Source organism: Podarcis bocagei, assembly GCF_964188305.1.
Source record: "Podarcis bocagei genome assembly, chromosome: W".
NCBI lineage: Eukaryota > Metazoa > Chordata > Lepidosauria > Squamata > Lacertidae > Podarcis > Podarcis bocagei.
Window position 1 is genome coordinate 2,232,383 of NC_138131.1, and position 15,081 is coordinate 2,247,463.

The 15,081-nt window shown below is 49.8% G+C and overlaps 1 protein-coding gene across 7 annotated transcripts in view; it reads right to left on the reverse strand.

Annotated features, from left to right (window-relative positions):
* Nucleotides 1-15,081, reverse strand: part of LOC308577825 (zinc finger protein 711-like) — an 85,015-nt gene that overhangs the window by 46,185 nt on the left and 23,749 nt on the right. For all 7 annotated transcript variants that reach the window (XM_081178212.1, XM_081178211.1, XM_081178209.1 and 4 more), the window contains exon 2: nucleotides 10,953-11,054. In XM_081178212.1, the coding sequence (XP_081034338.1) occupies nucleotides 10,953-11,037 (85 nt within the window). In that variant the 5' untranslated portion in view covers nucleotides 11,038-11,054. The remainder of the gene's footprint in view (nucleotides 1-10,952; nucleotides 11,055-15,081) is intronic.

Sequence of the window (15,081 nt, forward strand, 5' to 3'; positions counted from 1 at the left end):
AGCAGTTGGAAATCGGGACCAGCGTCACCGCCAGAGAACAGAGAAGAGGAAGGGCGCCAGGGATCAAGCGCTGGCAGCTCACAACAGGAGGGAGGGCACGAGTCAGGAGTGGCCACACCTCCATCGGGGAGCGAAGAAACGGTCAGACGGAAAGTGGAAGGTTGGGCGCGCGCGCCAAGTTCAAATGCACAGGAAAGTGACGCAGTAGGCAGCCCGGAGAGGGAGCCAGGTCCTAAAGCCCGGCGCAAGGAGACAGGAGGGTCCGGGGGGTCGGCGTCAGAGGAATCCCGGAGGGAAGAGACCCCGGGGGCAGAGGGACCCAGAGGAGAACAGTCAGGCGGAAAAGGTGGAGCAGGGCTAGGATATTAAGTTGGTGCACAAGGGGCGGAGACTCAGACGGAGCTTCGCCGATCTAACCATAAGACGTAGAGTTGCACGCAGCAGCTTGAGAATGGAAACTGTAACTCAATAAAGACTTTTACTTAATGATCGCTGGCTAGCGTGATCCTCTGTGAGCTAGGATCGGGGAGCAGCTCTGACAGTAAGCTCCGTCTCTAAATTGTGGGCATCTACGGCCTCACGGAGAGGAGAGAAAGCGGGTGCCTACTAGCGAGCTCACGAACGGCAGACAACATGACGGCTGAACAGCAGATAGCGGAACTCAGAGAAGCAGTGTCACGACTGAATGCCGAGGCTCTTGCATCCAGGAAGAGAGAAGAGGACGCAGCTGCCGCCTACAGGGATCTCCAGGTCAGGTTGGAAGTGCTTACGAAGCAAGGGCAACTGACACCCAAACCGGAGGGGATTGGGTTGGGGAGAAGAACAGGCGGTCTGGTCTCTCACTTCGATGGGAATCTGCAACAGTACCCCAACTTTAGAGCAGATGTCATGTGTGCACTGCAACTGCTGAAAAAAGACTTTAGAGATGAGCAAGAGAAAGTGGGATTCATCATGTCCCATTTGCATGGAGATGCTAAAGCATGGCTGCGCAATTTGTGGAGGGATGGGGATCCGGCGCTCCAAAATGCGGATGCCTTTATTAAAGCGATGGATGGGTGCTTTTTATCAAGCATTGACGTGGATCTTGCTCGGCAGCAGATACATGGACTGAAGCAAGGGAGGGCCAGCGTAAGGCAGTACCATGCCCGCTTTTTCGCTTTGGTCAGTGCCCTGGAATGGGACAGAGATTCGGCTCCTGTAAGAGACCTGTTTTGGGAGGGATTGCACGGCTCGGTTAAAGATGAAATTGCGAGGGGGGAGAGACCCCGGACCACGCAGGAGATCGTTCAGAGGGCGCTGGCGGTGGGGGTGCGGCTGGAAGAACGTCCGTGGAGCAGGGACGAAGGGCGTGGAGGGCGCGAACCAGCCAGGGGCTCCTCCTTCCTTCCCAGAGAAGCAGCGCGTGCGCAATCCACGCCTCCGCCAGGAGGAGGGGCGGAACCTATGGAGGTTGGAAGTGCAAGGGCTCAGTCAGCAGCCAGAGCCCTAGCACCGGCAACAGTGAAAGCGAAGCCTCCTAGAGGGAACAGGAAGTGTTATATCTGCGAGGATCCACAGCATATGGCGAAAGAGTGTCCCCGGAGGCTCCACAAGCACACTGCAGCCTCAGCAATGGTAACTGCAGCAACGCAGCAAGGAGAACCACAGCAGGGAAACGACGGAGTCTGGCTGGAGGAAGAGGCACTGGGGCCCAGCCAGACGTGTCAGTGAAGCAGTCCCCAGAGATTTTACAGCCCATGGACCCCCTCCCGCCCAAACCAGTAGTGAGGCTCACCGCATCGCTCCAGCTGCCCAATGGAATCACCATGGACGTGCCAATCACCATTGACTCAGGAAGCAATGCGGACTTTATAGGGCAGGACTTTGTTGACCGGCACGCTATACAGTTGCTGCCTGCCACGCTGCCCCTGCAGGTTGTCACGGTGGATGGCAGGGAGCTGCTAGGGGGGCAAGTGGTGAAGCAGACGCCACCAATGGTGATGCGACTTGGGAATCACAGGGAAATCATCAGCTTCAACGTCACTCAACTATCGGACACGCCCATTGTATTGGGCATGAGTTGGCTGGACAAGCACAGCCCAACGCTGGCTTGGTACCAGAGGCAGCTGACCTTCGGCTCTTCCTTTTGTGCTGAACACTGCATCGTGCCCCGGCAGGAAGGAGAGGAAGAGGAGTCACAGCTGCAGCTAGGCACGCTGCAAGCGGTTCCCCACAAGTACGCAGAATTTTTGGAGGTTTTCTGCGAGAAGGAGGCAGACAGGCTACCCCCCCACAGACCATATGACTGCAAAATTGACCTGCTGCCAGGGGCGGCGCTGCCCAAAGGAAAGCTGTATTCCATGTCTGAGGACGAACTGCAGGAACTCAAAGAGTTCATAGATCATAATTTGGAGCGCGGTTTCATCCGAGAGTCCAAGGCAGCGGGGGGCAGTCCTGTATTCTTTGTTAAGAAGCGGGACACGCCCCCAAAAAGGCTTGTAGTGGACTATCGCATCTTAAACAGTGTGACCAAGCCATCGGACTTCCCCATGCCCCGAATCGACGACCCCCTCGCAAAGGTACGGAAGGGCAGCGTGTTCACCAAGTTGGACCTGCGAGGGGCGTACAACCTCATTCGCATGCGGGAAGGAGATGAGTGGAAGACAGCCATGTTCACGCCCCTGGGCACCTACGAATATAGAGTTATGCCTTTTGGATTGCAAAATGGCTCCCACGTTTTTCAAGCGTTCATGCATCATGTGTTGGCGGGGCTCCTCTACAAGACGTGCGTCTGTTTCTTGGATGACATCCTGATCTTTTCGGAATCGCAGCAGGAGCATGACAGACACGTCAAGGAAGTGCTGAGCAGGCTACAGCAGCATAGGCTTTACGCCAAGCTGGAGAAGTGCCAATTCGACGTGACGGAGGTGGATTTCCTGGGCTACAAGTTGTCTGACAAGGGGCTCGCCATGGACAGCGCCAAGGTTCGAGCAGTGTTGGATTGGAAAAGCCCACGCAACCGGAAGGAGGTCCAACGGTTTGTCGGCTTCGCGAACTTCTATCGCAAGTTTATCAAAGGCTTTGCTATGCAGACAGCGGCCATCACGGACACGCTCAGCTCCAAGAAAAAGAAGTTCATCTGGACAGAGCAGGCGGAGCAGTCCTTTCAGGCACTCAAGCGTCTCTTCGCGTCGGAAGAGCAGCTGCTTCATGTAGACCCCAGCAGGCCGATGAGGGTGGAGACAGACGCTTCGGACAGAGCCGTGGGAGCAGTCCTGCTGCAGAAAGACCCGCAGGGGGTTTGGAGGCCGGGAGCGTTTTACTCCAGGAAGCTCAGCAAGTCCGAACAGAACTACACCATCTGGGACAGGGAGTTGCTGGCCATTCATGCAGCGTTCAAAGCGTGGAGGCACTTCCTGATCGGCGCCAAGCACACGGTGCAGGTCTGCACGGACCACAAGAATCTGGAGCACTGGCGCACGGCACAGTTCCTGAACCAGAGGCAGATACGTTGGGCTGAGTTCTTTGCGAACTTCGACTTCCGAATAGAGTATGTCCCGGGGGACACCAACATCATGGCGGATGCTCTCTCCCGTAAGCCGCAGTATCTGGAGGAGGCAACGCCAGCGGCCGCCATGCACATCTTCGCACCAACAGTGTGGGCGTGCGCTGCGGCAACAGTTGACCTGGAGGCGGTGCGACGAGCGTTGCAGGATGACTCCTTCGCGCAAGCAAAGATGGCAGAGGTGCACAGGGGCACGGCAGCGACCGACGAGTTCCAGCTGCGAGATGGATTGCTCATCCGTAAAGGGGCCATCTACGTGCCGGGAGACGAACTTCGCGCCAAGGTACTGCAGCAGCTGCACGACGCGCCCACTGCCGGGCACTTTGGCAAGGAGAAGACGGTGGAATTAGTCGCCAGAGACTTCTGGTGGCCCGGAATGAGAGGGGAAGTCGCAGACTACGTGGCGAGGTGTGACACCTGCCAGAGGGCCAAACCAGTGCACAGACCGCCGGCCGGACTGTTGGAACCGCTGCAAACTCCGGTCGAACCATGGGAGAGAGTGGCCCTGGACTTTGTCACGGATCTGCCCAGCTCGAGGGGAAAGACGGCCGTGCTGGTGGTGGTGGACTTGTTCTCCAAGATGGCACATTTCATTCCGTGTGCGAAGGTGGCCACGGCGGAACAAACCGCCAAACTGTTCATAGACCACGTGTTCAAGGTTCACGGTCTGCCGCGGTCTATTCTGTCCGACCGAGGGCGACAGTTCATCTCGAATTTCTGGCAGAAGCTGATGGGCTTCCTGAACGTCAAGATCAACCTGGTGTCGGCTAGACACCCGCAGACCAACGGGCAAGCGGAGCGGGTCAATGCCATCATGCAGCAGTACCTGAGATGTTATGCGAATCAACAGCCTGCGACGTGGGTGGATTACCTGCCTCTCGCCGAGTTCGCCTACAACAACACAAAGCACGTGTCCACGGGGGTCACGCCGTTCTTCGCCAACAACGGGAGGCACCCCAGAACCTTCCCGGGACTGGAAAGAATGGGGGAGGGGGAGCCGCGGACAGCAGACGCGTTCGCGTCGGAGTTGCAGGAGGTCCACGATCAGCTGCGGCGGCACCTGGAGCTGGCCAAACACGCATACAAGGTACAAGCGGACAAACACAGAAGGGTTGGCGAAGAGATCCATGTGGGAGACTGGGTCTGGTTAGCAGCCCACGCAGTGCCGGCCAGGTCGTTGGCGAAGAAGAAACTAGGGCATAAGCAACTGGGGCCCTACCAAGTCGAAGAGCAGGTCAACCCGGTGGCTTTCAGGCTGGCGCTTCCGGAGGGTTCCAGGATGCATCCGGTGTTCCACAGATCGGTGCTCACTCCCTACAAGGCACCTCACAGGTTTCAGGAACCAGGAACGGCACCGAGTCCGCTCAGAGAGAGAACCGGGCAAGCGGGAGTGGCACAGGAGGAGCACATCAACGAAGTCACGGAGATTTTGGACTCCAGATGGGGGGAAGAGGGGGTAGAATACCTTCTCGCCAAGGAGGGCACCCCGGCCAGTGCCAACAGCTGGGTGCCGGGCTACGCTTTAGACGAACCTCTGCTCAAAGAAGAGTTTCATGCCCTCTTCCCACATAGGCCCATGCCAGCAGACTTTTTCGATGACTGGCTTTTCACGCCCACGCTTTCAGCCAGCACGTTCCGGGGATTCGACTCGGACGAGGAACCGACACGAGACGCCCGTTCCCCGGAGGGGTCACCCTCGGGATCTGCTTCAGAACCCTCGTATTGGTGGGATGATCGACCAGAGGAGCAGTTCCGCAGAAAGTGGCTGGAGGGTCCAGGACGAGCAACGTCTCCAGAAGGAAGCGAGTGAGAGACGGACATGGACGTTTTCGGGAACGACCCGGGTTTCGAGCACGGCGGCACAGAGATGGAAGCGGAGGTGACCGTCGTCGACGAGAGCAAGGAGGAAGAACCGGAAAACGTCAGATGGAGGCCCGCCACGGGAAGCGAACTGTATCCGACATTCGTCCCCCTGACACAGCAGCACCCAGCTCCCGCACCGGAAGGAGGGGAGGGGGGAAGAGGGGGCTTCGAGGAGGGGATGGATGTCAGGGGTTCAGGAGCAGAGGCAAGGGCAAGGGAGGAAACGGAGAGCGAGGGGGAGGAGGCAGAAGAAAAGATGAGTGATGACGACGACCCGAGATCTCCAAGTCTTTCCAGTGAATCAGAAGATTCACAGAAAGGAGCACCAGTGGCCAGGGCAAGGGGGGAGCCTAGGGGGACACCCCAGGAAGATAGAGCCAGAGGGGACTCAGAGGGGAGCAGTTGGAAATCGGGACCAGCGTCACCGCCAGAGAACAGAGAAGAGGAAGGGCGCCAGGGATCAAGCGCTGGCAGCTCACAACAGGAGGGAGGGCACGAGTCAGGAGTGGCCACACCTCCATCGGGGAGCGAAGAAACGGTCAGACGGAAAGTGGAAGGTTGGGCGCGCGCGCCAAGTTCAAATGCACAGGAAAGTGACGCAGTAGGCAGCCCGGAGAGGGAGCCAGGTCCTAAAGCCCGGCGCAAGGAGACAGGAGGGTCCGGGGGGTCGGCGTCAGAGGAATCCCGGAGGGAAGAGACCCCGGGGGCAGAGGGACCCAGAGGAGAACAGTCAGGCGGAAAAGGTGGAGCAGGGCTAGGATATTAAGTTGGTGCACAAGGGGCGGAGACTCAGACGGAGCTTCGCCGATCTAACCATAAGACGTAGAGTTGCACGCAGCAGCTTGAGAATGGAAACTGTAACTCAATAAAGACTTTTACTTAATGATCGCTGGCTAGCGTGATCCTCTGTGAGCTAGGATCGGGGAGCAGCTCTGACAATATCCTTGAAGCTTCCTGGGAGATAGGTGAGGCAAGGAAAGTGAGATAGAGAAAGGAATGTCAACAGCCCTGCCAAAGGCCCAAATGGTCTGGGCACTTGGAACACCCAAAGTTAATTGCGGGGGAGCAGATGGCAGTATACATACAGTTGCAATTCAATCCCCATGGCAAATCATGTTTATCATCAAAATTTACAGACTTCCAGCTGTTTGCAGTGAGTGAATCAAACAAAAGCAATTGAAATAGCTCCACACAACAGATGCTTCAAGTGGTTTCCCGAAATGCAGCTGAAATTGCAACTTATACTGGCTTCTCTAGTCTTGCTATTATTCAGCCCCCTGAATAGAATCCCTCACAACAGCACAAATACAACAGGTGTTGTCTCAAGCACACCTGATGCAATGAATCAAGGGCTTCATTAGTTGCACCAGGTGTACTTGAGGGGCAACACATGAAATACCTGAGCTGGCTAGGGGGTTGAGGAGTTTCAAATTTGGATGCATGTTAGAAATATGGCTAAGTCAAGAGAATGGTTCAAGAGAACATCACCCATCACAAACAATGAGCAGCATACAAGAACACAGCAAAGGCACTGAATGTTCCTAAAGACACCATTGGAAGCAGAGTTTCCAAGTTCAAAGTTACGGTGGTTACACTACCTGGATGGGGCAGAAAAAGGAAGCAAACTGCAGCAGAAACCACATTTCTGAGAAGACAGGCTGGGAAAAACACTTGAGTGACTGCAAAAGAGCTGCAGCAAGACTTGGTGGTAGCAGGCAGTGATGTTTCAGTGAGCACAGTAAGGCACACATTTCTTGTTAGTATTTCATGCCTCCGATGCTGCAGATGTGATTGGTATAATTCACATGCCTGTCTGGGAAGAGTGTGAGAACGGAAGACAGTCTTATGTCTTCCGCTATGTGAACTGTTACACTGAACTTTTGCTTTTGACCTGTCTGTTCTCTCAGAGCTGGAGAGAAAGGATGCAATAATTCCTTTGTCTGTATGTAGTGTGTAAATAAATACGCAGATTAGCTCTACAATGTCTCGTTCTTCTTGCTGTGTTATGCCAGAAGATTAGTGTGCATATATCAGTTGATATATGTAGCTGAAGCGCACTGAAGAAGGTGAATGCCTTTTCCAGAGCTGCGCATACCGGAGGGCGCTCAGAGTTTGGGGGCTGCAGGGGCACTCCAGGGCGTTTTCCCAACAGTTAGCACCTCCCCCCCCCTCAGAGGCGGGGGATCTATTAGGAAGGTCCACTCTTGGAGACTGATGTATCCAGTGATCAATGCCTCTTTAAGAGAGGGGGTGGTCCCTGCCTGTTTGTAGGAGGAAGTGGTAAAACCACTCCTTATGAAACCTCCCCTGGATTTGGAAAACCTAACTACCAGCCACTTGCTAATCTCCCTGTCCTGGACAAGGTTCTGGATTGAGTGATCGCAGACCAGATCCAGATGCTTTTGGAAAAAACTGATTTTCTGGATCCATTTCTTTCTTTTTTTATCAGAATAATTACTGGAGGACGCTCAGAGTTTGGGGGCTGCAGGGGCACCCCAGGGCATTTTCCCAACATTTCTATGCCAGAACTCCAAGGCGTACACCACTGCTGACCCAAAAGCTCAAGAAAAGTTGGCTCCAATAAGCTCAAAATCATATAAATAAGCCACAGTAGTTTTGGGATTCTGTTCTGTGGAGCGATGAAACAAAATTGGAACTTTTTGGCCCCATGGATCAGCGCTATGTCTGGAGGAAGATGAATGAAGCACACGCTGAAAAGAACACTCTGCCTACAGTGAAGCATGGTGGTGGCTCAGTGATGCTCTGGGGCTGCTTTGCATCCTCTGCCACTTGCAGTTTGCAATGTGTGGAAGGCAGGATGGATTCATTGAAGTATTGGGAAATCCTAGGAGGAAACGTCATGCTGTCTGTGAGGAAGGTGAAGTTTGGGTGTCACTAGACCTTCCAACAGGGCAATGGTCCCAAGCATACCTCAAATTTCACCAAGGTTTGGTTGCAGAAGTAGTCCTGGAAGCTTCTACAGTGGCCATCAGTGTCACCTGACCTGAACCCCATAGAAAATCTCAGGTGGATTTGAAGAAGGCGGTTGCAGCACACAAACCCAAGAATATTGCAGTCATACCCTGGGTTACAGACGCTTTAGGTTGTATGTTTTCGGGTTGCACACTGCGCCGAACCCAAAAGTACCGGAACGGGTTACTTCTGGGTTTCAGCACTCGCACATGCGCAGAAGCTCAGGAACGCTGCCAGAAGCTGTTGTCTGGCAATGCATCTAGTTTGCAGTAGGCTGTAGCAGCAAAAGGCTCCTCTACTAAGTACTAAAGACGCTTGCCATGAAGGGGTTGAATAATAGTGAGACTGAAGAAGCCAGTGTAAGTTGCAATTTCAGCTGCATTTGTATTGTGTATTTACCATCTCGTGACCTGCAACCTTTCTTGATGCATGTAGAAAATTTAACAATGTTATATTTTGATGTTTTATGACTCTGTGTGCTGTGTCTATAAAACTCTTGTTCTGATGCTCCTCGTAGCACACCTTTTTCTTGACTGGATAGAACCACCATGTTAAGTTGAGCTCTGCCCTATTGCAATAGCTATAATAAAAGCTGGGTTCCTCCTGGATGCTGGACTTAAATTAATTTCCTTGGTTCCATGTTTTATTTAAAAGGTGGTCCCTCACCTGGGTAACAAACAAAGTGGTGTAGATGTAATTTTTTACCACAAATACAGTCTGGTAAACTACTCTACCTTCCAATACATTTAATTATAGTTTTAAGAAGTTATGATAGCTGAGCTACTAAGCTTCAAAAGATCCCCATAGGTAGCTCATGTTATTGTCTTCTGAAGGAGAGGATAGGTTAGGCTGGCAGTTTTTTGATAGCCATATCTGGTCCATTCTAAGTACACACACACACACACACACACACACACACACACAGCTCACTGAGCCTGTTTCCGTCATACCCTTTTGCACAGCATTTTAAATGTGTTTGTGGGAGGGGGAGCTGTTGTTTGTTGTTTGGTTTTAACTATTTATGCTTTTATCTTGTATTTTTATCTTATGAACCACCCTGAGATCTTTTGAAGAAGGTTGGTAACTAAGTAAATAAATAATCTTAAGATCCGCTGAGCTCAGCTCAGTCAGCTAGGTTCTGGCTGAGCTGGGAGAGATACAATAATGTATCTCTGGCTGTGTTCGGAACCTCCTGACTCGGATGAAAATCAGCTGGATCCTAACCTGCTCATCCCAGTGGAACTTACTATAGGATTGCTCTCCTAGTATACAGAATATTATTAATTAAAACAAAAAATACCGTATTTTTCGCTCGATAACACGCACCTGACCATAACACGCACATAGTTTTTAGAGGAAAACAAGAGGGAAAAAATTCTGAATGAAACAGTGGATGTATCATTTTTGTGCTTCATGCTGTGGCCACAGACATGTGATTTGACGGTGAGTTTGGGGTATCCCAATGCAAAGATCCTGAGAATCCATGTGGATCTGTGCTTTGTAACCACGTTTTTGCACCACTGCAGCCCCAGGCAACAGTGGGTGCGTGATTTTTTTGGTGCAGGCTGTAGCCATGGATATGCTATGTGATCTGATGGTGAATTTGGGGTGACCCTATGCAAAGATCCTGAGGATCCATGTGGATCCGTGCTTTGTAACCACGTTTTAAGTGGGGAGGGAAGGAAAAACATAGAAGGGACAAGGAGCACCGAGAGGGGTGTGCGGAGAAGCAGCTGGCTAAGAATGCAGGAGAGGGATTTTACCGGAGGGAGGAAAGGAAGGCAAAAGTCCCCCCCACGCACCCACCCAAGCCAGCCAGCTCTCTCCCCCCCCCACCTGCATGTTGCAGCACCGGAGCACGAGAGGCATTAGAAGGAAGGACGCTCTGCTTTCCCCTCTGCTTGCCTGGAGGGGAGGGGTTTTCTCTGCTCTTTGTTCCGTTTGAGCAAACACAGTAACAAACAGAAGCGGGTGGGCAGTAAGACCCTGAGGCAGAATGCAGGAAAGCAGCAGCTTCCTCTTTTCAAGGCTTCCCTTCTCCGGACGATTGATATTTGCCTGTTTTTGCCTTCACTCGCACCTCTCGGCTCCAGGGACCACACATTCGCTCAATAACACGCACAGACATTTCCCCTTACTTTTTAGGAGAAAAAATCTGCGTGTTATAGAGGGGAAAATACGGTAACTCTCAATTGCCATCCAATACTGAAGCTTACATTATTTCAAAAAATAAATACAGTAGTATTATAAACAATAATTGTTTGGGCATCCTTTTGGCAAGCTCAAAGTAAAGATAGCACCACTCTAGTGTGTGTTACAATCCATACACATCCCTCAAGCCTCTGGTCTACTAAAGCAGCAAGTTGGCAGCAGTGCAACATAGAACAGGTTGTCAAGAATCCCAGCCAACCCCTGTGCTACAGCCAGGCCTTTATGTGCTCAGGCTCCTGCTTAGTAGTGCCAGAAATGCCTACTTCCTGTGTCATGTTTGGCACCTATGCCACAGGTTATTTATTCATTATACACTGCAAAAGATTAACAAGCATGAGTTAAAAATGAAAGGTCGTTTTACCAAAATCCTGCATAATCATGGTGTGAGGCATTTTGCATTCCTCTGTCTGCAACCCAAGACTTCCACCACCTGGATCCATAATCATCTATGCTCATTCACAAACTGTGAAAAGAAAAGTATATAGAAATTACTACTTGTACTAAGATAAATGTCTTAGAATGATGCTTTAGCACTTAATACAGAATTCAATGCAAGCCTCTTTAGCAAGCACATGTAAAGTTATCTTATTACTAGATTTCACAACAAGCGCAAATATCAGCATCCACCCCCAGCATCTCCTAGTAGAGCAGAGAGAGAACCCTGTTTGAAATCCTGGAGAGCTGCTACCAGTCAGTGTAGACAATATTTGGCTAGAAGGAACAATGGTCTGACTCAGTATAAGGTGGCTTCCTATGTACCTACCAGCAGACCAGCTGAGGAATAAGAAAGTAGACTCAGTTGCTATTTGGATGACAGGATTTGCAAATAATAGCGTAACCAACCTACAAACATTTATAAATAACACTTCCAATTTATAGTGGTACTCTAAGCATGTCTACTGATAAATAAGTCCCACTATGTTCAGGGAGGCAAATGCCTTAGCAAATCTATTTCAGATTGCAGCCTAACACAATGTTATATATAGAGTCATACCATGGAAGCTGAATGGAATCCATTCCAGAAGTCTGTTAGACTTCCAAGGTGCGGATTCGGATTGGCTACAGGAGCTTCCTGCAGCCAATCAGAAGCCGCAGAAACCCCGCCGGACGTCCGGCTTCCAAAAGAACATTCGCAAACTGGAACACTCACTTCTGGGTTTGCGGCGTTTGGGAGCCAAAACATTCAACTGCCAAGGCATTCGTCAGCTAAGGTACCACTGTACTGAACACAGTAGTAAGTACCCAGATAGTAGGGCTGTTTAATAAATTGCCGTATCATTGAATATGGTATTGAAATAACATCATGGTAAGTGCTTCAACAAGGCAATATGCTGGTGAACAAAAGGTGGAGACTTAACAGCTTCTCAGGGCTCAGCTGAAGATACTTTACAGATATTGCAGGCACTGTGTCTCCAATTTTGTTTCCTCTTTCCCTCCTCACCAATAAGAAATGATGATTACTCCTTAGACAAACCAGCAAACTTTTTCAGCTTCACTGGTATCTTTCCACTTAGAGCTCAGCTAATTATGCACAGCCTGATAAACAAAGAACTGGAAAGCTCTTCTTTCTTTCCTCACCTCCATCCTACTTTATTGTCCCATCCTTCTATATCCAGTAAATTAGTATTCTTTAAGATCATCCAATCCTTTCCAGTGAAAGGCCGTGAGGGATTTTTCAGGATTGAAGTTGTTGAGCTTTTTTTTTTTTAGGATTTTACCCTAGGAAATAAACTGCCACATGGGCTCGATTAAACTGACTGGCGGGCCGGATTAGGCCCCCGAAACAGACTTTGGACATGCCTGCTTTAACCATACAAAACATGCTGCTTCGTAGTACAACCTACGGTCTGGCAAAGGGAAGCCACCTCTTTCTTTTAAATCTGTTAATAATTTACATTTTATTCTGGGTTTCTTACCTTGCCAAATGTAAGATAAAGATAAAAACCAAATACCTATGCCATTCTTTGAAACAGTTAAGTCCATTAATAACTGGAATGGTTTGAAAAAGGAACAACATTTTCGGAAGGACTACCATTTTAATTGTAGAGATTCTCCCGCATAACGACAGTTTTAATCTATTCCAGCTCTCTAGCTCTTTTTTTTATACCATTCCAGGCCTTTATATAATAATCCTTATAAAGATTGATGTTTTTCATAGTAATCCAAACTCCTAAGTATCTGGCTTTGTTCATAACTTTTAATCCTGTCTCTTTTTCCAACTCTACTTTTTCTTGTGCGTCCAAATTTTTCACCATAAGTTTTGTTGTTTCTTTGTTGATTTTGAAACCGGATAATTGGCCGAATTCGTTCATTTTCTCCAACAGTTTTAAAATACTTTCTAATGGGTTTTTTGTTGTAATTATCAGGTCATCTGCAAAAGCCTTGACCTTATAGGATCTTTTTCAGATTTTATTCCCTTCTATTTTTGGGTCGTCCCTAATTGCTTTTAAATGTGTTTCTAACACTGTTATGAAGAGAAGGGGAGTCAGTGGGCAGCCCTGCCTTGTCCCTTTAGAAATGTCAAAAGGTTCTGACAGTTCATTGTTTATAATCAGTCTAGCCCTTTGAAATGTATATATTGCTTGATGTCGTGGCAGGAACCCAAAACAAAGAAGGACTTACAAAGATTCTTAGGGTTCGCCAACTATTATTGTAGGTTTGTGCCTGCCTATTCAAGACTGACTGCACCGTTCACTGATTGCCTCAGGGGCAAAAAAAACCTTCCGGTGGACAAATGATGCACGACGGGCATTCCAACGTTTAAAAACCATGTTCTCTTCAGAGATGTATCTGGCACATGCAGACCCTCATCAACCACTAATAGTGGAGATGGACGCTTCAGATAGGGCAGTAGCGGTGCTGCTGCTACAAGAGGACATAGAGGGCAACCTTCGGCCGTGCGTGTTCCACTTGAGAAAGCTGAACCTTTCTGAGAAGAACTACACAATTTGGGAGAAGGAACTTTTGGCAACCAAGGAAGCCTTTGAAGTGTGGAGACATTTCCTGGAGGGAGCTCTGCACCAGGTAGAAATGCACATGAACCATTGGAATTTGGAATGTTGGCAGGCGGTGAAACAGTTGAATCAGAGGCAAATTTGGTGGGCAGTTTTTTTGATAGGTTTGACTTCAGAGTCAAGTATGTGGCCGGGAGCCAGAAACAAGGGGCAGATGCCCTTTCAAGGAAACCTGAATACCAGGAAGAAGAATCAGTCTTGGTATACAGGCATATCTTGACACCGAAACAGTTGCAGTTGCCGGCAGGATTAGTGAGAGACGAGACAGACTTTCAGCGGCAGACAAGAGAGGATGCTTTCCCCAGAGACAAATTGAGGGCACTGGAGGGAGATAATAATGATATTGAGGGTTTTTCAGAAAAAGAAGGACTTTTGTACAAGGGTGAGACTCTCTACGTTCCAGCAGGGGACCTTGGAGCCACCGTTCTGCGTCAATGTCATGACAACCCTACAGCAGGTCCCTTTGGTCAGTACAAAACATTATACCATGTGACGAGACAGTTTTGGTGACCAAGGGTAAGAGAAGATGTAAAGGATTATGTGCAAGCTTGTAAAACGTGTCAACAGGCAAAGAGACCCAAGGAAGCCCCACCGGGCTTACAACTGCTACCTACCACTCAAGAGCCTTGGGAAACCATTGCTATGGATTTTATAACTGATCTACCAAGGTTGCAGCAACAGACAGGAATTTGGGTGATGGTGGATTCCCCCCCCCCAAAAAAAATGGCCCACTTCGTGCCTCATAAAAGACTCCCAACAGCCCCCAAAACAGCACAGTTGTTTGTAGATCATGTGTTCAAGTTGCATGGATTTGTCAAGTGATTTCAGATCGCAGAACCCAATTTACCTCACAGTTCTGGAAAAAACTCATGCAGTTGCTCAAAGTGGAAATAAGCCTTTCCTCAGCCAGGCATCCAGAAACGAACGGAGAGTCAGAGAGAAGGAACACAACGTTGCAGCAATACCTACGTTGCTATGTTAATTACCAGCAGGACAACTGGGTAACCAAGCTTCCTCTAGCGGAGTTCGCATATAATAACGCCCTGCATGTTTCAACAAAACAAACCCCATTCTTTGCAAATTACGGTTACCACCCTCGTGCGTTCCCGTCCCCAACCAACACCTTGTCAGTACCTGCCACGGAAGAATTTTTAGAGGAGTTGGCAGCCATTCAGGAATTACTGGAGGAACGGTGGAACTATTCTAAAGAGGCTTATAAGAAGGCAGCAAATGCTCACCGCCAACCAGGTAGGGAGATAAAAGTTGGGAATCAGGTATGGTTGTCAACACGTGATCTACCGCAAAGAGGCAGATGTAAGAAATTAGATCATCAGAGAGTGGGTCCGTTTGAGGTGACAGGCCAAATTAAGCCTGTGACTTTCAGACTCCAAATACCTTCATCTATGAAGATTCACCCCATGTTCCACAGGTCAATGTTATCCCCAGTGGTGCTGGTGCATCCGTATCAGACATCTA